The sequence below is a fragment of the Panthera uncia genome, chromosome B4 (genome assembly GCF_023721935.1).
Source record: "Panthera uncia isolate 11264 chromosome B4, Puncia_PCG_1.0, whole genome shotgun sequence".
Classification (NCBI taxonomy): Eukaryota; Metazoa; Chordata; class Mammalia; order Carnivora; family Felidae; genus Panthera; species Panthera uncia.
Genome location: NC_064809.1, coordinates 92,221,010 through 92,245,393, shown reverse-complemented (window position 1 = coordinate 92,245,393; position 24,384 = coordinate 92,221,010). Strand labels below are relative to the sequence as shown.

Sequence of the window (24,384 nt, the reverse complement as noted above, 5' to 3'; positions counted from 1 at the left end):
ATGTACCCATAAGCCAGGCAGAAGTATCCAAGAGCTAATTTAGCTGAAAACAATAGAGATGGGTCGTAATGCCGTCATATGTAGAGGGAGAAGAAAACAAAACCAATGAAAACTGGAAAATAACCTGGGCCTAGATTATCTGGGCTACCTTAAAAAACTTGTCACAAGTTAGTGCTTCATAAGAGAGCACACAAAACTTAGTGTCCATCAGGCATTAGGCATTAGAGGGTAGAATTGCAACTACTTCTCTTATCCAAATCATTAACAAGCAACATTCTGCACTCTAGTATATGTCGTTTTTCTCTCTCTCTCCCTCCCTCCCTTCCACCTTCCTCTCCCTCTCTTCCATAAACACATAGCAATAGTTTGCCTAAATGTGAGCTCATCTGTGAGACACTACCCATCCGTCCCCCTAACACACACCATATCACACACTGTTAAGAGTCTGTGTTTAGTGGGCCCACGTTGGCAGAAACGGGCCTTTTTGTTTTTCTCGAAAGCTACAGTAAGAAATACATAACACAAAGTAGACTCTGACCTGCGTCTTTGGCCTCACAGATTCCTTAATACCAGAAGCAGTATTTTCAAGCCCAACAGTGCTGTTTACTCCAGGAAGAGTTTTCTTCATAATCACGGGAAAATAAAAAACCACACTATCTCAAGTTGCGGCAAACACTTTATTCTCCTCATTAACGTCTCAAAACTGTCAGAAGCCAAAGCTTGAAAAGCCCTATGGCAATAAATTGAATGTTTTACAAAGAGAAGAAAGAGATTGCAAGAGGTTATGTTTCTGTTCGCCGTATTTTTGAGTATTTTTCCTTGGCGAAGTCCTCAACCAAATTCGAATACATCAGACACAGTGCCGATAGAAGTAAAAGAAGTAATCTGTAAAGAATATCCCAGCAAAATAAGGATCCGTTGAACAGTCAGCTAAATCCTGTCAGAACAGAAGAAAAAAGGAGAATGACTAATGTAAGAATCAGTTAAAGTAATTGACTGACTGAATTGAATTGATCGATGGATTGATTTAATGGTCTGTTTCTTTCTCACCGGAAAAGAAAAAGGGAAAGGGGGAAAAAAAAGAAAGAAAGCTTACCGGTGCAGCTACACGGAAGTGGTATGTGCTGTCAAAGAATGGGGCTACAGGGAGGCTCCAAATGTGCTGATAGCCCTAAATAATGAATGAAAGAGAGATCCATTTCATAACCACATTTTACACTCAGTTGGAAAGACTATAGTCTGAGAAAGCATTTCCTTGACTACTCTAGGAAAGGTATCCGTGACAACAGCTTTTGATAGGAGTCGCTAAAACAGTCTGCAGTTTCTGAAGGACACACGGAGGATGCTGAGCAAAGCCCTGTGACCAGGGTCAGCCAGCAAGGAGAAACAGCGGCATTTGGCTCGCGGCATCCCTCTCCTGGTGGGGAACAGAGGCCATGCCGCAATTCTAGACACACTTCTTCTGGAACAGGGACGGAATGCCCAGGGGCTGGAAAACATTACCTGTGTCATCTCCTGGGAGACCTCTTGGTGGCTTTGTATCCCTTTGGCTTCCCTTTTACTATGGAAACATATATTTCCAAGGGTGAAATTGCATTGGAAGACTATCAATGGTTCTGTTGTGCTTCAAGAGACAAAGGAGAGAAAGGGCAAATGGAAAGCAGTTACCAGCTCCACTAGGCGATACCTTGATAAAAAGAGGTGCGAATGGGAACGTAACTTGGAAATCCATTCAAAGTTTCTTGCAGGCATTTTATTACGCAAAGCTCATCAATGCCAATATGCCCGTCCCCATCTCATTATTACAGAAAGAAACTCAGTCTCAGATAATTACTGTCATGGACTTAATGTTTGTGTTCCCCTCCCCCAAATCCATATGCTGAAATCCCAACTTCCAAAGTGATGTGTTAGGCAGTAGAGTCTATGGGAAGTGATTAGGTCTTGAGCATGGAGCCTTCATGGGTGGGATTACTGATCTTATTGAAAGGACCTCAGAGAGCTCTCTTGTTCCTTTGCTATATGGACACAGTGAGAAGATGGCCTTCTATGAAACAGGAAGCAGACCCTCACCAGAGGCCAAATCTGTCAGTGCCTTGATATTGGACTTCCCAACCTCCAGAAGGGTGGAAAATAAGTGTTTGTTAAGGCACTCAGTCTATGGTATTTCTGTTATAGCAGCCTGAATTGACCAAAACAACTACTGGGGTAGCATATGATAGTCCCTAAGATCTAATCTCGTGACTTAAATCACCCTAGCATCAGAAGTTCTTATCCCCACAGATTAGAAAATACTTTTTGAAGATATCCATTCTCTTTTCTCTGGCAACTGAATGTGCATCTACCTGAAGTTTCCAGGATTTCAGATTCTACACACCCCTGATCTGAGGAGATAGTGTTTGAAGCAGCAAGGTGCACAAACACAGGAAGGGATGTGGGGGTGAGCCCCATTAGAATTTACCTCCCTTAAAAGCTATCAGAGTAGAAGTCCTGCCAGAAAGAATGACTCTTCTCTGGAGGTTAGCCCATTAATTATCATCAAGAGGCTGAGATCCATCTGTCCTTGGAAATGATCTTATTGCACAAGTGGGACAACCTACAATCTCAGTTGAGTATGTGTGTTATTTTTAAATCACACATATTGGACAAATGGCTCTTCACCTAAAAAGCCTGATTTAGTGGCTCAAGATGGTTTTCTGCCACTTCAGGGGACATACCGTGTCAGCTTACTTCCTGCCATTGAAGCTAGGAATGAAGGAGGAAATGCTATTCCAGGCTACTCAGGGGGTGCTAGAAAACAGTACATTTAGCTCTTGCTCTGCATGAAATGTGATGGGCTCTGAGTCACGAAACACTTGCTGCTTGAAACAAAACTTTCCAAGGCAAGCCGTTGGGTTGAGTGTCATGAACTCAGTGTAGAAGCAAAGTTGAGGAGGGAAGAGGTATGAAGCCCAAGTGAAACAGAAGAAGGGACAGATGGAGGAGGAGTAATAGAGCTGGGAAAGCAGAGAGGGAGCGTGGAGGACAGAGAAAAGGAAAAGAGAGGCAGAAAACAAAGGGGAGAAGAGAGGAAATGTGGGGAGGGGGGAGAAAAGGAGAGACTATAATCAAGAGACGCAAAATAAAAACCATCTATCTTCCTGATGAGCAGCTCATTGCATAATTTGAATGAAGTGGGTCGAAAGTCTTAGAAGTACCATAGTTATTTTAAATATTTGGTACGAATAGATTAAATTAGAGCTTTGTGATTTTGAAGGAAAGGTACTGATAATAAAAGCTACAATTGAGGCGCCTGGGTGGCTCAAGGTGGCTAAGTGTCCGACTCTCGCATTTGGCAGAGGTCATGATCTCACGCTTTTGTGACTCTGAGCCCCACATCTGTGATGCCACCACAGAGCCTGCCTGGGATTCTCTCTCTCTCCCTCCCTCTCTGCCCCTCCTCCACTCACACTGTCTCTCTCTCAAACAAAATAAAATAACTTACAATTTTTATATAAAAAAAAGAGCTATCATTTATTAAGTGTCTCATATGTGCCAGGAAAGGGCAACGTTTTTACATCTCTCATCTCACTGGGAAGGTAGGAAAGTGATGGTTTAAAGGATGGGCTGAGTTTGAAACCCAACTCTACCATTTACTGTCTGCGAGTTTCAGGACAAGTGTGTTTGACCTCCCTAGACCTAAGTGTTCCCATCTGAAAAATATAAACTAGAAGAGAAATACCTAACTCAGAGGGTTATTGTGAGGATTATATGACCCACTATTAAAGTGTAGAGTGTGTGGCATAGGCTCTGTGCTCAGCAAATGGTAGTTCTTAATTTCACTATTCTTAACAGCGGTTCCCACAGCAGCTCTACTTGTTCCGGTCTTATTTCAAACTTGTTTTACAGACAAAAACAACTCAGAGAGGATAAGTAGTTTCTCCAAGGTTACAGAATTAGTAAGTGGCAGAGACAAAATCTGAACCCTGGTCTGCCCAACTCCAAACTCTGACTCCTTGAACTCCCCTGGGGAGAGGGGGTGGTGTCGGCCTCAGCATTGCTACCAGCGACTCTCCCAACTGCCCGGCCCCCCAACCCGGGGACTGTGCTATTACTCTTGCTCCTACCCTAATTCAAAGGGACACAGTGGCGGCGGGGGGGGGGGGGGGGGGGGGGGGGGGGGAGTCTGCAACTTGAGAGCATCAAACCCAAAACTGCTCCCATTTTACAGGTGCTGAGTGTGAATCCTTAGGGTCTTTCCATTCACTGGAGGAGCCTGGAAGATCCCAGCCTTCATTTTGAAAACTCCCTAGAGCTGGCCCACCTCTCAACCCAACTACCATCCGCCGGCATGGACTGATAACTTCCCACCTTCTAACTTACTGATCAACTGTGAAGTAAGTTCAGACTTCCTATTCAGATAATGATAGAAGCGGAACTGTTTTCTACAGTTATGCACTTACTTGATTTCCAGAGAGAATTTGACATTGGCAGGTGTGTGCTTATTAACAGGAATATTGTAATTGTAGTTTCCAGAGCTAATTATGGAAAAAAAATAAAACCACAAATCAAAATACACAGGAAAGGCTTCAAAAGGCTTTTGTTACTCATTAAATACTATGTGAACTGTGAAATGCTCTATAACAAACACAGAAAATCAAATTTAGCACAGGAGAGTTCTATGTTTTCCAGAGATGTACCTGTCAAATTTCAAAGTGATCTCTTTTAGGTCTTAATATATAAAATATACCACAAAGATTTATGGTTTGTTAGAACACACAGACAAAATGACGGGAAGCCAAATCCCAGGCCAAATGCATAAAACTGAGCACACCGGAAATGACTCCAGTCCCTGTTAAGGAGACACAGATTTCGGAAGACAAATGAGGCAAAGGCAAACTAACAATCCCTCTGGAAAGGAGGACTGGAAATAATGAATACCAGCTTTTCTATCCTGAATCGCTCCCTTTTCGGCAACATTAGCAGGAAATACCACGCACGTTCAGAACTTGAATCAACTAGTGTTATTATAGTCTGAATCACCATTTCATAAGGGAGAAAACTGCACCACGAAGGACTTATACAGAGACACGCCCCCAACCCCCCGACCCCCACCCCCCCATACACACATCCCCTTTAAGAGAGATACTTGGGAGAAAGCGGGACTTCCTGGGACTCATACTGGAATGAAAACCCCAGCAGAAAAGCATATTATATCTAACACAAATTCTTATGTCCGGGCCATACCTTGAATTATATGGAGAAACAAAACCAGGTAAGTTGGAAAAAGAGCCAGGGTCATTTTAGATTCTCTTTAATAACACTAAAGTAGGTTGTTAAAAATGAGGAAGCAGTTGTTAAAACTGATCTGAATTGAGATCAGGAGAGCCTTGTTCTACCAGAGGAAGCTTAGATAAATGGAATTTACTTCCTACCACATGCCCCCCAGCATCTGCATGCAGTAGTATCTCACAGATGAGAAATGGACACTCAGAGGGAATGAACTTACCTTGTCAAAGTTCTGGTATTTGAACCCGAATCACCCTACTCTTCTTCATTATGTCACCCTAACATAGTAATTAATGTCTGTCTCTGAATTGTTTAAGCTCACTGAAGCTCAGGTTCCTTAATGGCAGAATGGGGATCAACTAGACCAACCTCTTAGGGACTTTGTGAGAATTCGATGACATAACGAATGTCAAAGCCATAAACAAAGCATAACGCACCAGACAACTTATTTTTAAAGCTCAGTATAATCAACCTGAAGCCTACATTACATTAGGTTGAAAAAAGCAATAAGGCTGAGAATGCAAAGGATTTGTGACACCAGTTCCAAATACAGGGCCTTGCCTTTAACCTAGCAGTCATCCAGTACATATTTATCAAAGAAAGAAAATTATCTGCCCACTCTTAATGCCTTCAACTTGCATATTGTGCTTTCTGAAGCTACTTGTACTCTATGCTCCTAAATGCGTCATTACCTTACGGCACACGACAGACATGGATGTTGCTGATAACTTTTTCAGTATCTGGATTTTTTTCCTCCTCACTGAAAAAGCTAAAATAAGCTATATTATTTAGCAATTAAAACAATGGTACTCCTTGTTATTAAAATGTGTAAATGTCAGCTCACTCATTACTTGGAGCCATCAGTAACAACGTCTTTCTTTTGTCTATAAAATTAACCAGCAGCTCTGGGCCTATGGTATGTGTCCTCAGAGAGTCAGCCACAGACCTGCCCTCTAAGCTTTTTGCCTTAGCTTTACCCATTAAAATGGGAGACTGGAATCGTGGGAGCCTTGGTTTATTGATATTTGCTAATACCAACCATTTTATGATTCCCTCGTCCACCGTGTAACAAATATGTTTTCACTTAAGGAGCAATGTAAGCACACATCGATTTTACCATGTAGTTCTAGCTTTCATTCCAGTCTCAGAAACCCAGAGCCCTGAGTAAATTCCAGAAACAATCGAGGTATAATGGGGAGGCTTACCCACCCGCACTGGTGGTCTCCATTGCAATACCGATGATCTATTACTTGCTGGATTTCCATAATCTGAATAGAACTAATGGTTGTGTCAATCCCTGAATTGAGAAGAAATAGAGAAAAGAAAGTAAACTCTTCTGCAGAGGACAAGAGTATTGTGCTCCAGCAAAGTCTCCAAATTCTGAATGTGAAATAAGAGTTTCCTAGATAAATGGGTTCCATTTGCATTCAAATGGAAAAAGAAGGAGAAGGGCAGGGAGAAGGCTTCTGTTGTTGTTGTTGTTATAGTAAATTTTAAGAAAACTAATAAAAATCCAGGTTCCAATAGGCAGCCTCATCACATCCAAAAGAATTTCTGGACCCTGGAAGTCCTACTAAATTGACATTTATTGAAAATGGAGAGTACAATATGAAATGCCATCTGGCCAATAAAGATGGCTTTTAAAACCTCAGAAAACAGAAAACAAGCTAAAAATACAGTTAGAATAGAAAAAAAAGGCAGAGAGTTCAAATAAATTATTCAAATCCATGGAGATAAACCTCAACAGGTCCAGTAGTGAGAGACCAACTCTAATGTCTCCTTAATGGTTAGGTGGGCGTTGATTCTAAAAACATGATCCCTATGAGTGTTCTGGCAGGGTGCAGCCTTCATCCCTGTTCCTCACTCCAGTGATGCTTTTACAGCTTGTTGTTACTCTACCTGGCTCCACAAAGTCAAAGAATAGTCATGTAAATGTAAACTCACAGTCAGTCCCCCAGTCAGGGCTGGTTAGCGCATCTCTTGCCAGGAATGACATGCTTCTGTCTTCTGAAGAAGAAAATACTCTGTCAATCTTTAATGCTTGGTCAGGATGAGAAGAAACCTAGTAGGAGCCCCTCTTTGTCTCTGTCAGTTGAATGTTTCCCCTCACTTTCTCTCTCCCACCTTTCAACCCATCCAATCCCTACCCCATTTCTTACAGATCTAGCATATTCTCACCTTCTTCCAAGAAGCCATCTGTTTTGGGTTGATGTGTGTTCCCCAAATTCTTACGGTGAAGCCCTCACCCCTGAGAATATGACTGTATTTGGAAATAGGGCCTTTAAAGAGGCCGTGAAGTTAAAACGAAGCTGCTATGCTGGCCCTACTCTAATCTGACTGGTATCCCTCCCCATAGGAAGAGACACGCAGAGACACTAGGGGTGTGCAGAGACAAAAGACCTTGCAAGGACACAGCACAAAGGTGGTCATCTGTGAGTCTAGGACGGAGGCTTCAGAAGAAACTAGACCTCCTAACACCCTGATTTTGCACTTCTGGCCTCCAGAATTGTGAGCAAATAAATTTTGTGGTTTAAGTTGTCCAGTCTGTGGTTTTTTGTTATGGCGGCCCTAGCAGATCAGATCACTGCGGCCCACAGTCCCCTCCTTTCCAGTGTCATAGCATTACTACTGAACCATCTATATGGTGATTAATTAGTGATAGATCTGTCTCCACATCCAAAGCCTGTCATCTCTGTTTTATCATTTAACTCGTATGTATTTTTGCCCTTTCTTGACAACTCCAGAATAGGGAACCTCTATTAAAATTCTTTGATTCCTCTGTAAGTCCTACCATAATATGATCCACACAGGAATAAAAGAACACTTAAAACTCAAGGTCAGGACTGTGCTGCAGCTGAAGAGAAGAGTCAGATCACTGGTGCAGGGCCAGAGCTCGCTTGTGAGGAAGGAAGTGGGGGAGTGGTTTTGACCCCGTCATAGCCAAAAAGTCATTTTAAAAGCAATTTTGGAAAGGTAACTACTGAGATGATTGTTGTTAAGGCTTTGGGGGAAAAAAACCCCAGATATCCTTAAAGTGAATAGTGAAAGCAATTATTTAGTGGGTTGCTAAACAAGCTTTTAAAAAGAATTTTAAAGTTTTTGCATTTTTTAATTTTGCTGATTTTTCTCAAGTATGTGTACTCTTTATTGTATTCCTTCATTTGCATTAAATAATATGTTTATATCTCTCTACACAGTTTTGGGGAAAACACAGACAGTAACCTCAATTAGGAAGAGACATAAGTTAATACAATGTGTGCTACTCTCAGGAAGAAAAGAGAGACAAGATCTATTCAACTTTCTGCATGGAATTTCAGGATAGAAAGCAAACGCAAGAGTGCACGTTACTTGCGGGCCATCACTCCTAAGTAAATCTGCCCTGGTTAGTACTTCTTACACTAGGCACACAGGCTTGTTTGCCTGTCAGCAAAACCAACCGTGAGCTTCTGGAACATCACACACATCCTGTGCACTGCCATAGCCCCAGGCAAGGCAATGCTGGGCTCTCCGCAGATGCTCAACAAATATTTGTGGGAGGATGGAAGGAAGAGAGGCAGGGAAAGAAGAAGAGCCAATCATATACCCTGTAGAAAAATGTTTCCTCTTACACACTCAAAGGGGAAATTGCCAGCGGATGGGTACAGACGATGCTGGGAATGGATATGGGAACCTGGGCTCCTTTGCCCCATTGGCAAACGGGAGTGAGATAGAACTTGAAGGAGAGGCAGGTTTCCTCAGGATCTTGCCTAACATGATCCTTTTCATTAAGAAGAAATGGATCATGATACATGAGGATTTCCTAGAAAATTGAATATATATTTCCCTTTAGATATAAATATATGTGCTGCCTAAAAGGCCTCTAGATTTCTTGGATTCCAGCTATTTCAATAATAATTGTCAGTACATATCCCCTGCTATGAGTTTTGCTTATGACTGCTTCCACAGAAGGCTGTGAATTTATAAAGCAAATGAGGCATGAAAAGAAGGGGAAACCAGGGGTGCCTGGGTGGCTCAGTCGGTTAAGTGTCCGACTTCGGCTCAGGTCATGATCTCATGGTTCGTGAGTTCAAGCCTCACATTGGGCTCTGTGCTGACAGCTCAGATCCTGGAGCCTGTTTCAGATTCTGTGTCTCCCTTTCTCTCTCTGCCCCTCCCCTGCTCCTGCTCTGTCTTTCTCTGTCTCTCAAAAAATAAATAAATGTTAAAAAAATTTTTTTTTAAAAAGAAGAGGAAACCAGAACTTCTCCATCCTGTATGCTTTTATTCTTTACCTTTTTTTTTTTTTTTTTACTTTCCCGCTGAATTTGCAGAAAAGGGCTCATTATAAATTTTGACAACAGAACTACTTCCACAGAAGCATGTTTTCAGGTTCCTGGACATAGAATCCTAAGATAGGATGTAGTATCTTATGGGATAACTGTATTTTTTAAAACAGTAATTAAAAGGTAAGGTTGAGGAGAGATAATCTTGCAGATTAGAATTATGAAAATGGCAGGATTGGAAATAAATTTTAAATCTCCTATAAAACACCTCTAATTTCTCACCTCTCTGAGGCAAGACTATTGAATTCTGAAAGGCTGGTTATTGGAAAACCATAAATTCTCCTGTAGTCATATAGGGGTGACTCTCATTTTACAAATGCCTTCCAGTAATATTCACTATAAACTTAATATACACTCCTAGTGGTTTTCCCTGTAAAGTTGGAGATATATTTCACAATCGGTGGAAAAGATCTCCCAATAAACTAAATTAGAAACTTGTGGAGAGGAGAGATTTAAGGTGGCGTCCAACCAAAGCATATCCTCTTGTAGAATGTGTATATAGCATTACTTACAAAATTGTGCTCTATGGCTAAGTTCCAAAGCAGCATACCTTTTTCTTTCCTGATTGAACCAGACTCATGCCAAGAAAAAGTCAATGAGCCCAACCAATTGATGACTGAGTCCTTTAACACAGGGAACCATTTTATTGCAACCATTTGCTTTTCTCAGAGTACTGAACTCCAAAACAAAATAAGCAGGAATTCCCATGCCTTTTAGCTTCATGAGATTTTTTAAATCTTCACCAAAACTCTGTGGAATCCACAGATTTTTTTTCCTCACAAGCTCATTACTTTTTAATATCTAACTCTATTTAAATCTTTATCGGTTCCATAGATTAAAATCTAATCCCTCACACTCAGTTGGTGCCTCAGATTAGAAGCTCAATGTTCCAAAATACCCACTCTCCACATCCTGATTAGTCTTCCCCAAACCTTTCATAGTAAGTGGGAAGAGGGGATAAACTTTCTGACGACATTTTACACAATCAATTTAGGCCCAAAAGAAGAACAATAGCTTGTGCTCAGCATATCATAAAAATGTGATGGTAAACTGCTAGATATTACAATTCATCTTACAGAGTTATTCCAAATTGTTGTTTTTTTTTGGTTTTCCCTGAACCCTTGAGTTTCTTTATTATTTTTATTCCTTAATTTTTATTATTTTTTATTACTTAAAAAAATTTTTTAATCTTTATTTATTTTTGAGAGACAGAGCACAAGTAGGGGAGGGGCAGAAAGAGAGAGGGAGACACAGAATCTGAAGCAGGCTCCAGGCTCTGAGCTGTCAGCACAGAGCCCAATGTGGGGCTCGAACCCACAAACCGTGAGATCATGACCTGAGCTGAAGTTAGATGCTTAATCAACTGAGCCACCCAGGTGCCCCGATTCCTTAATTTTTAATTAGTCTTCAATGCCTCAGAAACATCTGGTTGCAAGAATTTGCCTGGCTTTCTCCACTTTCAGATTTAGGAACCCCGGTGTTATACAGTGGTCAGGACAAAGGGGAAGGATGGACCAGCAGCAGAAGAGAAGAGGCTTTCTTTACACCCCCAGAAATACCCCACAACAGGGACATCTCAATGGCTATAGGCTAACCTGCGGGAGGCAGATGCCGAAGGGGCTTTCCAGAACCATAGAATGAATACTTTCTGATTCCTCTAAAGCTGATCCCGAGTACATGTACACACTGTGCCCAAATAAATGGACGCACAATGGTAGATGGGAAGGAACCCAGGACAAGGAGACAGAGGACTCAAATTCCAATTCCAACTTTGCCAGTAGCTTACTGCAGATCCTTAAGCAAGGTCCTGGGCCTCCATTTCATCAGCTGTAAAATGGGTAAGCTGGTATAAATCAGAGGTTTTCCTGACCTGGGGACTCTGGAACCCCAGGTGATGGCATAAAGTGGTCAGTGGGGTCTGTGGACTTGAAAAATAACAACTCTCCCACAGACGTGTACTATTTTTCAAGTATTCCTGTTGGACTAACAAAAATAATTTTTCTTTAATTTTATTTGTTTGTTTGTTTGTTTTTTCAATATATGAAATTTATTGTCAAATTGGTTTCCATACAACACCCAGTGCTCATCCCAAAAGGTGCCCTCCCCAATACCCATCACCCACCCTCCCCTCCCTCCCACCCCCCCATCAACCCTCAGTTTGTTCTCAGTCTTTAAGAGTCTCTTATGCTTTGGACTAACAAAAATCATTTGATTACAAGCTTAACTGAGTTTACAGTAACATTCTCCCTCTAGGTGTTTTCTCAGTCAAATGATCCTAAAAGAATAATGAATTAATAGTGGATTCTATGGGTCAAAAAGTTAGGGTGCCACTGGTGTACTGCCCTCTGACATTCTACGACTCGAAATCCCCCAAAGTGTGCGGCTTTCCTCAACAGGATAGTGAAGAGAACTGTGAAGTGAAGCGAAGAAAATCCTTTCCATCTTTCTCCAGCCGAAAGAGAGAAGAGGGAACAACTTTCCCAGTATATCAGGGAGCCTGGTAAGGCAGGACTTAAATTTCATTTTTATTTATTTATTTGAAAGACGCATCTCTTTTTTTAATGCCTATTTATTTTTGAGAGAGAGAGAGAGAGAGAGAGAGCATGCAAGTGGGGGAGGGGCAGAGACGGGGGACGGACAGTAGTGAGCGTGATGTGGGGCTTGAGCCTACAAACCACGAGATCATGACCTGAGCCGAAGTCGGACACTCAACTGACTGAGCCACCCAGGTGCCCCTCAATTTCACTTTAGCCAGACAACGCTGATAATTGTGTCTAGTAGAACACAGCCAGAGATTGTGGGGCAGACCTTCTTTTTTTAGGAGTCTCTTCAGTGTCTCCCACACTCATGAAATATAAGACCTGCAGATACCCCTGTTCCAGAGAAGAGAGCAATAAACCTTCATCTGGTTTGATAAGGCTTCTCTTCCCTCCATGTGAAGAGCTGGTTCCCACAGGAATGAGTTTGCTTAAGGGTCAAGAACCTTTTTGCAAATGAAGATTGGATCTGTCCATGACCTCTTCCTGTACAGGATCCGTTGTTACACGTCTCTCGTGGGTGAGGTAGTCTCTCCTGAGGACTGCTCTCAGAAAAGGACACCAGGTATACCCAAGGTGGACCCCGAGGTAAGAAAAGAGTTTACCGGCCACAAGTTTCCATGTGCTTTCACAAGAGATGAAGGCTTTGGGGGATTTTTGTAACCATACTGGATTTTTCCATGTTTGAAACTATGGAGAATAAGCTGACTCAAACGAATTCCTTTCACATCTTTGTGAAAGTAGTGATGCGTCTTTGCCCTGTAGTGTTGCATCTCTTGCCAAGTTCAATCAAAAGTTGCTTTCATGGGAAAAATAGTGCAAGCATTGCCTTCTATGGGTGCAGGGAAAAACTCTCTATGTCTCACCTTCTTGTTGGAAAGAATGGGGATAATAACAGTGCCTGTCTTTTAGGTTGGTGAGGACTTGAATGGTTTACTCATGTAGATTACTTATGGCAGTGCTTTTGTATACATTACTACCTCATTACATGATAATGATAATGGCGGTGGTGACAGTGACAATGATTTCTACAAGTTATTTATTCAACTCTACGATATAAAATAATGTCAAAAGGAAAAAGAAATTACATTGCTGCCCCAAAACCTCAACCACTGACCATATTTTACATGTCAGTCATTTGGACTGCTCAAACATATTCTGGTTCATCTTCTTCTAAGTGTATGTTAGGTCTGCACTTTATCAATTGTTTTTAAATTAGACATGACCTACGTCACTTGGTTTGGCCAATAAAGCGTAAGCAGAAGTGACATGTGTTATACCTAAGTTGGAACTTTAAGAGCCAGTGCACAATTTGCCTTTTCTCTTACCTACTGTTACAGAGGTGGTAGAAATATGTATTGAGATGGAGTCTCCATTAGTTAAGTCCCAAATGACATGATGAGCAAGAACCCTCTTTTGACCCATATTTGACATAGAAAGAGAATCAGCAATACATTTTTGCCACATTAAGTCACTGTAATGTGGAAGTTGTTGCTACAACATCCTGATATATAATCCCTACTAATATGTACGTATTGCTATTATCAGCATTATCATCATTATTATTTTATATACTTGTTGTGTGTATGCAGAAGATTTCCAAAATAATAATGAATTAGTATACATTTGGATGTACTACATTTGGTTTTATAGAGATAATTACACTTTTAGCCCTTACTCAAGTTTCCATAATGTTTTCAACATGAAAATTCTGTTACTCAAAAACATTCTGTGTGTGTGTCTGTGTGTGTGTGTGTGTGTGTGTGTGTGTGTCCCTAGAAGGTAGAAGATATTCTGAAAGTGGTTGTGATTTTCACTGACTGGCAGCTTACCCTGAACTCACTAGATTTCCAAAGCCCTTTACATTTTTCCCTACTTGGTTTGGGCAGAAAGCCCAGCTATGACATCATTTTATAAGTTCTAAGTGAGCCAGAAAATCTACCCAATCCACACATGATTACTTTACATGTTCTACTACTACTGTCTTTGCTAGCAATGGACAGATGAGACTTTTTCACTTGAATCAACCAAAATTTCATCCCTGGGTGGGGGACTTAATATTACAGATGACTGCAAGTTTGTGTATTTGTGTTTTTAAAGATCTTGCCACCTCAATAGGAAACGATTGTCTGGAACCATTAACAGATCATGCAAGTAAATATTTGCAAAGAAGAAAAAAAAAAACAAAACACCTCAGGTTCAGAGCCCTGGCTGCTTCTCTTTGAACATCCTTTACCTGCCCACGGCCTCTGATGGAATTCCTCCTTGGAACGCCTTTGCACAAGACTTGAGAGGACTCTTCTCTTTCCCCAGATGGGGCAGCAGTAAGTCTCCTGACAAGGCAGAATCTCACAGAAAGTGATTTCTGGTACTCGGAAGGAGGACTGTGTGGTTGCCAGAGATGTATTAGGTGCTGCTGCAAAGTGTTGGGCAGAGCCGAGGGAAGCAACAAGGTTAACCTGAAAGGCTGGTTCTTTTGTTGACAATTCACATGAAACACGGGCTGGGTTTGAGAGCGAGGAATGTGAAAATCTTACCTGAGGGGGAGGCTGTGGGTGGCAGGGCTGGCTCCTGAGAGCTTGTGATGTTGCTGGAGGAAGAAAACAAAATGATTAATGAAGGAGGCCTTCAAGACTACTTCTCCCCAAAGGAAAGCAAGACCAGAACTCTCACCTCAGAGAGAGATTTGGGGCATGTCGGTCTTGATCTTTTAAGCTAAGGATGTAAAGGGAGACTATCGTCAAGGCACTGTTAAAAAAAAACAAAAGAAGAAGAAAGCATTATGTGACAGATTTGAGTTCATATATATCTCACACAACCAGCTGGCCAACGTTCTCACAGGCCACACAGATGGGAGGGGGGGAGGGGCAGCCATGGCTGACAGAAGCACCATGGAAACAGCACAGTTATGCTTCTCTGCCCTGGTGAGAGAAAACCCTCGTCTTCCTAGAGCAAAGAGGCTCCTGGGGTACTCTGCACCGATGGATTTTTCCAGCGAGCAGCCCCTTGGCCCTGGCAAGCTGCCTCAGCAGCGTCTGTCACCAGTGGAAGATTATAAGAGGAAGTTGTAAATCACTAGAGGCAGCCCTCTGCTCCTTGCAGGAAAAAGGCAGAGTCCGCATCCCACTGGTGGAGGGCGTCCACACTGTGGCACTGGAAGATGAGAGGAGGCACAGATTTAATCACTGTAGATGCCAAACCCTTTGGCTGCGGCTCTGACATCTTCCGGCTGCCTGTCTTTTCAGAGCACAATACACCAAATTGGGGAGAGGAAGGAAAATAAATGCAATACAACCTTCATTTCCACACTGTGTGACTTCAAAATAATGACTATATGTCCTTTTCCTCCAATGATCAGAACTTATATATTCAAATAGAAGCTTTTCTTAAAGGTTCTGAGCTTTGGGAAGCTATTCTTAACCATGCTCATGCATCCAAGCTCACTTAGCATTGTCTTCTTTGGGGGGTTCTGTAGCCCTCTCGCATGAGCCGCACCAGAAAGTCTGCCATGACATTACAATTCCACTGTGTGCGGGGTCTAACACAGGGTGACCTCACTTGACATCCTGCCAGCTTGACTTCACACCTGGTTCCCTACATTGGTTCCTTGTTATATTTTCCCCCATCAAAGGTGGTGGTTTACCATTATTAAATAACACACGAAGAAATGTGCCACACGTTGGGATTCTACTCATAAAGAAAACATTTCCAGAGTGTTCTTAGCAGTAGCTGGCACAACTGCCCAGCAGGCACAACCCTGACTGGGAAAAGTGGTGCTGAGTCCCAAAGATGCCATCAGACAGAAGCTGTTGTATCACCCGGGCAACTGCTTGCTGTGGTCCAGTCTGCCTTATTTGCTCTCCCGTATCCCCCACTCTCTATCTCCCTAGGACTAATCCTTAAATACTCTTTCTCATTTGTTTCTGGCATCTACTTCAATGCATGGCCCAGAGAACTTCTAGGATCAAAAGATGAAATGGACATATCTGCTCCTTTCTTTGGGGGCAAATTCTGGTTTTGACCCTTCTTGCCACCACGGGCCAGAAACAAGATAAAAGCCTAATAACCTCCCGATTTTGATCTTAGCAGTCAACAGTATTGGAATTCATAAGATAATTCTGATAAGCACATTTGAAAAGCAGTCTCTTTACATACTTCCTACAACCCTCCCATTGGGTTTTCATGGGAATCTGTATCTCTAGAGAATGCTAAATATGTCTGCTAAAGTAGACTCTCACACTCTCCTGCGTTGGGAATCCCAGCAGAAGAAGGCTCACTTAGGACTGTGAGAAAAGGACAACTGCTTCGAATGGGAATTCTGTCTCCTGGTGTCAGACACTTGGGGATGCTTCATGCAGTGGGCTGTAGCAAGCGACAAGACGCTGAGGGGAGAGAAGGATACAGAGAGATTCACATCACCTTCTATAGCTAGGAAGCTATAGATCAAGGAACTAGATACACCTTGGCACCTTCCCTCACTTTGCTTCTGAAAACGACTGTCTCCCTTGAGACAAGACCCAAAGAGAGTCCTTTCCCACACTCACCAAGCATTTTTTGAGAGATAGATAAATACCCCTTTGGCCATGCAAATAGCCTAAGAACAAGAAGGCCCAGAGGACACAGGCAAGGTGACCAAGGCCCAAAGGCTGAGGGGCCATCACTGCATCAGCAGAGCCTACAGACCAGGGCCCTGAGGAAGACGCCCTGCATGCCATTGAGGGATGCCCCCGACTTCCTTGCACAGAGAGGATGGATTGCAGTCAAATCACCCACTGCTTGCACAGCAAATGCTTTTCCTTACTGTGTCTGCCTGCTTTAACTGCCTAGTAAATTTGGCTGCAATTTCAAAATATTGTACCTCTCGGGGTTATCTCATAGTCCCTTTGGTGTGAAGTCTTCACTGAAGAATCTAGAAGAACCCTAATAAATATGAGTGTCTGGGGAGAATACATTGTACCTGATTGCCCTCTCACAACATTACCCCAAGTAGACAGGAAAGAGAACGAAGAATTTGAGAGTTATTTGCGAGACTGAAAAAGACACACACACACACACACACACACACACACACACATAGGAAAGGCACAGTGAGTTGCTAAAAAGTATCAGTTAATTGCAAAAAAAAAAAAATCCTTCCTCTCACATTTAAGTACAGAAAGCCTATGCTTTTTTCTAAAGAATATGAGTTTAAGAAGGGCATCCCTTGTTGGGATGAGCACTGGGTGTTGTATGGAAACCAATTTGGACAATAAATTTCATATTTAAAAAATTTTTTAAAATAAAAATAAAAAGGGCTCCCTTATCTCTAAGTTAAATCAAAGGTCAATGTTCAGTTAAAGAGCCCCTTGTCTTCAAAGTAAATAGGTCAGTCCCCAGTTCATATATGAGAAAAGGAAGATGGGAAGGATAAAAGAGCTTGACACAGCATAACACTGACGTTTTTCTTACCAAAAGGCCATCACAGCAATGAGAGTTATAACCAAGGTCTGGAAAATCCAGTTAGGACACAATTGTTTTTTTCCTGAAAAATAAATCTGTAAAAGAAGATTCAGTAAGGAGCAGTGATAAACCATCAATGCTAACTGGGAGAAGGACCCCTGAAGACTCGCTCCCAGCAGGGATCTTTGCTGCTTCCATGGGCTGGCCAGCTCTCTTCAACCTATATTTCCCTCCTCTCTGCCTCCTGAAAATGAAGTTCTTTCTAAGCCTGCCTCAGGCCTCTCCCTTTCCTTGACCCTCCAGGCTACAGTAAGCTCTCTTTTCCCTAGCACCCTGAATCCAGGACAAGTGTGTGTGCCGTTCATTTAGTGCTTATTCTTCAAGTTTTATGAGAGAAGAGGACCTATCAGACAAGATAGTGTCAGAACCCAGATGTTCATCTCTTTCACTAGAACACTTTTGAAAATAAAGTCTTCAAGAGACGATGGAATCAATTCCAATGGAAGAAGTTCAGGCACCATGACAAACCATGGAAAAGACTTGTATGGTGAGAGCTAGTGAGTACTCTTTAAATCATACACATCAATATTCAATTCTGCTACCTATTTCTTTTTCTTTTTTCTTCTTTTGTGCATGTGCACAAGTGGAGGAGGAGCAGATAGAGAGAGAGAGAGAAATTCTTAAGCAGACTCTATGACTAGGGTGGAGCCCAACACAGGGGCTTGATCTCACGATGCATGGTGAGATCATGACCTGAGCTGAAATCAAGACTTGGATGCTTAACTGACTGAGCCACTGAGGCACCCCTTTGCTACCTATTTTTAAGGGCAGTTCTGGGCCTGTGTCTTATTTATTCTTATAAATTCATATTCATATTCATCTTATATATTCATTAAGCACTATTGTGTATCGCATTATGGGGGCTCTAAAAATAAGTAAGTTATAGTTTCTAGGAAGTAAAGGAGACAAACCTCTAAGACTGATGCATTTTGGCATAAAACCTTGCATATAAGGAATGGGCCAAGAACTATAGAATAGAGAGCTCTGTAATTGCTGTTGAATCTGGCTGAAAAGATAGCAGAGGTTTTCTGCCCATTTTAATACAGTGCTCCTTAAATAGGAGCTTTTCTATGAATGCAGTAGAGAATATTACGTTTGCTTCCTTCTGGAGGGTAGAGGGTAGAATCATACTTTTGGTTGGAAAAGAATTGAAGGATGGTGGTACTTAAATAGTTTGAAACTTGTCTGTATTTAAATTTCTTGGGTTGGTTATCTGAATCAATAAAATGTTCTTCAATGTTATATTAGGGTTGGGGGTGGGATTAATTATACAAGTTTTTAACAAATATACAAACTCTTAGGACTCTCGTAACTGAGTCACCCGTAAGGGCAGCTGGAAGCCACTCTGAATACTAAGAAGTGAATAGTTTCTACCATTCCTACATCTCACTGGAACTGTTCAGAGGATGTCCTAAAAATGTGCTGTACAGAGAAGGAACTCAATGAAATGTGTTGAATTGATTGTAATTAAACAGCATTAGGCTCGGGATAAGAGTTTCCCCTCCAACCTACTCCCCATGGCTGCTGAATTATTTTAAATCTCCATGCTTTTGCTCCAAATCCTTTGACCTAGTATAGGGAAATGACCTAAGACATGGAATCGGGCTTGGAGTTGGGTCCTGAACAAGTCCTCTAAATGTCATTGATTCTCATTTCCTTCATCAATAAAATAGGAATGATAAAATAATACCTGCCAGCATTTCAGAGTTATTGGGTGGGTCCAACTAACAGTGCAATGGTTCTCAAATTTAGGTCTGCATGAGAATTATTACAGAATTTATTAAAAACCTAAAGGTCCTGGAAAATTCTGCTCAAAGGACTGAAGACCTTTCCATCTCACCACAACCATCAATACACAGTGGGGGTCACCCATCTACCTCTTGGAGGTAGAGAAAGAGAAGGAAGGAAGAGGAACACTAGATTGGAGGAGAGCTACTCAGGAGACCTCAATCTTCCTCCAGAACAAGTGCCACCATCGGCAGCTATGTGGAAGGCAAGGCAAGGCCCAGCCAGGCCTCTTACCATCTGCTAAGGTCCACCAACTGCTCACAACCAGCACTTTGCTCATTAACACAGCCACCCGTCCTAAGAGTAGCACATTCCACCCACACGCATGTGTTTCAATGACCCAAGGATCATGGGGGCTCCAGGGAACAGAGGATACCTAGGCGTTGATGTCATGGAAGGGAAAGTCAACCTCAGAGAAATAGCCAAGACCTCATGCAAAGACAACACAAGGGAAGGAAAACATCCCCATTATTTGTACTTTATCAAGCTCCCTGGAAGACTCATAATATGCCGAAGTATGAGAACACTCAAGTTCTAATAAGAGTGAACACTTGCATAGTACTTATTATGTGCCATGTTGTCTTGTGAGTGCTTTATATATACTAATTTATTTAATGCTCAGATAATCCTCAACAACCCTCAGAGCAGGTACTGTTATCATCCCCATCTTACAGAGAAGGGAAAAAACGAAGCATAGGAAGGCTAAGTTCCTTACCCAAGATCACACAGCTAGTAAGTCATACAGCCAGGATTTAAACCAAAAAATATTTGGCTCCAGAATCTGTGCTCCTAACCACAATGCTATGTTGCCTCCCTTCTCCTGTCTGTAAAACAAAAGCACACTATACAACTTAGATGTTATTGTTATTATTCAAAAGGTTTTCATGGCCTACCAAGGGAATTCCATAACAGGTGGTCCAGGAAATTTGAACCTTACCTATATTTTCAGCCTTACCTCCTACTCTCCCCCCAGCCGACTCTCACCTAATCCTTCAATGAAGCCAGTGCCAGCCCCCAGATTTTACTTCTGCCAGCCTTTCTGGAACCTCTCCTGTATCTAGCCAGAGCTTACTCCTCCTAGAAGGGCTGGCCCCATAATGCTCTGCAGCACTCTGAGCCTTTACAATATTTACCACATCCAGATACAACTGTTCTTGTATTGTTCTCCAATATTCCCTGGCCACCTAGAAATTCCTTCGGAGAAGAGGCTATATCTTACTCACTTTTGTCTGCCTCCCACTTACAACAGTGACTGCAAGAGGTCTCTGAGTTCAATGGGTGCTCTTCAATACCCACATAAATCCTCTACTCTGTGTCCACAAGCCAATCCCCTTCCCCACCCACATACCCAAGAGACCAAACTACTTAATGTGTTTAATTTAACAAAAAATGTTTTTAAGTTTTTTATTTAAGTAATCTCTACACCCAATGTGGGACTGGAACTCATGACTCTGAGATCAAGAGTCGCATGCTCTTCTGACTGAGCCAGCCAGGTGCCCCAATGTTTTTAATTTAGATTGTGAGCCTTCAGGGAAGATGATCAGACCTGGTTTTCCATTCATGTATTCATTTAACAAATACTGCTTGAGTACCTACTATGTGCCAGTCCCTGGGGAAGGCAGACATGGGGCCTGTTCTCATGAATCACACATTCTAGTTATTATTCTGACATAGCTGCAAAATAAAAGAAATTCCCCAAGTGCAGAGTGAGAGCTACAGAGGTTGCACATAACCGAATTGCACCAATCAGTGCCGCCATGGATGTAGGTACCATTTCCTCCATCCCATTGCAAACCGGTCAGTACAAACAGTACCCTTCCTACACAACATGTTTAATTGTTTGTGTTTATTGAGCAAACTGCTATGTGTTGGTCACTGTGGCTAAGGGCTTCACCTTCTTTAATCCTATCAACAATCTTTGCAAGATAGAGCCTATTATTATATTTATTTCTCAGTGCAATTCAGTAACTTGCCCAAGGACACTTCTACATATATATTTACCCATGTGTTTATGTTTATTTGTACACCAAGTAGCTTGTCAGCAACATAACATTTTTAGCAGTTTTTAGTAGAATATTAAACTCTTTCTGAATTCTTTTAAAATAGGTCAATGCAGGGGCACCTGGGTGGCTCAGTCAGTTAAGCATCCAACTCTTGGTTTCAGCTCAGGTCATGATCTCACAGTTTGTGAGTTCAAGCCCCCTGTCTGGCTCTGTTCTGACGGTGAAGAGCCTGCTTAGGATTCTCTCCCTCTCTTTCTCTCTCTGCCCCTCCCCTACTCTCTCTCTCTTAAAATAAGTAAATAAACTTAAAAAAAAAATAAGTCAATGCAGTAGAACATGAAGAATAGAGAGTAAATGGGGGCAATGGCCCAAACACCAGATCAGTCCTTAATAAGATATAGATTAAGGTCATGAATATCTTCCCAGGGAAGGGCCACCTGGGGAACACTGGTGGGTCAGAGGGAACAAGCTGGGTTTCATGGCATTTATGAATTGTACTAGGAAGGGAATAGTGCAGCTTCTCCCTTACTGACACTCCTCTTCATTGAAGAGGGTGTACTTTAAATCAATAAATGATTAGTCTTCACTTTTTAAGGTAAATGTTACCCTATTTGATGAAAGTTCTCTTTATTCATTAATAAAACCATCACACTTTAACCTTTGCAAGAAAGTGAATACCTATTTCCCCATTTGCACATAGAGTACTAACTATCAAAAGGGAAAAGAGGGATTTAGGGGATTAATGGAAGTCTCCCTGGGATCTTCTGAAGCCATAGATAAGGAATGAGGTTGAGTTAAGGCATCCACACAGATCTTGCAGCCTAAGGCCATATGCATGTGGAAGCTGATGAATTTCACTTGATAGAGGCAATATATTAAAAAAAAAAAAACAGCAGAATAGTATTTCTGAAATGAACATGTTCTGTACTTATTTCTCTAAACATCTTTTTGAAAAAACTATTAAAGGGGTAGTAATTAAATACCTAAAGTACATGAAGATGCAAACAAGGGAGTCTATCAACAGATAAATGAAGGCAAGCATTTTTGATCAATTTCTCTAAACACTCTTTTTTATATATATATAAAACATTATCACTGTGCATTACAAATAAGTCTATTTACCTTGTTGGTTTTTTTGGGAATGGCCTTTCTTGGAGAAGATGCACTAACAGCTCTGCTAAATTTGCTTTAAAAAGAGAGAGAGAATGTTAATTACCATTCAAATGCCTCTCCAGGAGTTACACGACAAAAGCCCAGGCTGCCACTAACACAGCAGTATGATTTTTTCTGTAATACAGTGGTAATTTTACAAAGGAAAAGTCAAGGCAATTGAGAGTTCCTTTTGAGAAAAAGAACCTTAGTAAGCGTAAATGAATGCGTTAAATGTTGTATTTCTCTTTTTCTCATAATTAGACCCCAGGAAATGTGCATTTACCTCCTTAAATGAAAAAAAAAAAAATTAGAAGTTTTTCCCCTGAGAACCAAAGACGATTTTCGAAATTTAGAAATGGCCACTTCTACTCCTTAAAGGAGAAGTCATCCTTTGGTAAAATGCAACATTTCCTAAAACACCTTGCTCTTAAACAGATACTTCACGGTTTGTTTCATTTTCAAAGCAGCAACAGAAAAAATAAGAACATTATCACATAAGGCAATTGTGTCCCAAAACATTCTAAAAACAGAATAGGGACTTCATTAGCAGAAAGTAGTGGTTGCTGCTTGATCAGAAAGACCATCTAGTTTGATCTGGTTATGGAAAGGCCCTATTGTCTCCTTTCTCCTGTGGTGCCCCTGGATATACCTGATGGAGCTTGCTTCACTGGCTGAAGACTTCAAACTACTGAGCCGCTTTAGCCTGGCCAGCTTTCTGTTCCATATTTCTAACTCTTCTATTCTTTCTTCAAGGTTGTTTGTTAGTTTGCAGAGCTGCTTCACTGCGCCCACATTTTCCATAAAGATCTGGTCCTGGAAAGGAAGATAGTACAGAGGGCATAAATTTGCAGTTTGAGACCACCAGGGAACTGTCTGAGCCCATTCGAAGACAGTTAAAGTATACCACTGAAAATACTTATATACACACCCAACCTCAAGTTCATTCAAGACAAAACTGGAGAGGTTTGCAACTTGAAATGATCTCGCTAAACTGCTGGCTGTGTAGTCAAACTGCTTGTGTTCAATTTGCAATAAAATGGAAATATGTCCTTGTAATCCAAGAGAGAAAATGGAGCGGAAGGACATTGTCAAGTTTGGAATCTGAAGATTTATTTTGTATGGCCATTATACTATATTTAAAACTCATAAAAAGAAAGTCAGAACAGGCTTCTGAATGTTGATTTGTGTGTACATCACTAAATCCTCATAAGAAATGATTCTTGTTCTTCCTGGTAAAATGCATCAAATTACTTAGGTGAAGGAGAAAGGAATGAAGACCTGGGCTTTTCTCTGAGTTCTGCCACTTACTAGATGTGAGACCCCATATAAAACAAAACAACTTCTCTGAGCTTCAGTTTCTTCATACTGAGAAGATAATTCTTGAAGTGTTAATTTCTGCTTTAACATCTCATGATCTACCATGTACAATTTAAATTTAGCCTAACTCCCAAACAAAATTTAAAACAATAACGCTTAATTCTATCTGTTCAGGGAAGGTCACTGACACATCAGAAAGAGCAAGAAAGGGAAACCAACCAAAGCCAGAGTGTGCAAACCATCTCTTCTCCAACCCACATACTTTAGTTGTCATAGAAACATGTGTGTCTGTCTCTCAGCCATAACAAAAACACTGGAAAGCTCTCATCAACCCATATCCTGATCCTGTGACCTCCCCTCCTTTCCCCCTCTCTGTTTACAAGTTCAGAATGCCAAAGAATTCTTTGGGGCTCATAGAATCTGATCCACTATGGTAAAATGATGAGGTCAAAGCCAAAAGAGAAAGATTGTTTTGTAGTTGGGGGATCAAACTCAGGGCTA

At 41.5% G+C, this 24,384-nt stretch overlaps 1 protein-coding gene across 1 annotated transcript in view; it reads right to left on the bottom strand.

The window, feature by feature from the left end:
- Window positions 1-440: 440 nt before the first annotated feature.
- The window catches only part of MYRFL (myelin regulatory factor like), a 126,225-nt gene continuing 102,281 nt past the window's right edge, over window positions 441-24,384 (bottom strand). The window contains exons 14-25 of the mRNA XM_049626701.1: window positions 23,216-23,379; window positions 22,537-22,600; window positions 17,573-17,658; window positions 14,798-14,872; window positions 14,662-14,714; window positions 14,361-14,537; window positions 7,210-7,272; window positions 6,475-6,562; window positions 4,440-4,514; window positions 1,504-1,624; window positions 1,097-1,171; window positions 441-937 (exon numbers count right to left, since the gene is read on the bottom strand). Coding sequence (XP_049482658.1) covers window positions 851-937; window positions 1,097-1,171; window positions 1,504-1,624; window positions 4,440-4,514; window positions 6,475-6,562; window positions 7,210-7,272; window positions 14,361-14,537; window positions 14,662-14,714; window positions 14,798-14,872; window positions 17,573-17,658; window positions 22,537-22,600; window positions 23,216-23,379 — 1,128 coding nt within the window. The 3' untranslated portion in view covers window positions 441-850. The remainder of the gene's footprint in view (window positions 938-1,096; window positions 1,172-1,503; window positions 1,625-4,439; window positions 4,515-6,474; window positions 6,563-7,209; window positions 7,273-14,360; window positions 14,538-14,661; window positions 14,715-14,797; window positions 14,873-17,572; window positions 17,659-22,536; window positions 22,601-23,215; window positions 23,380-24,384) is intronic.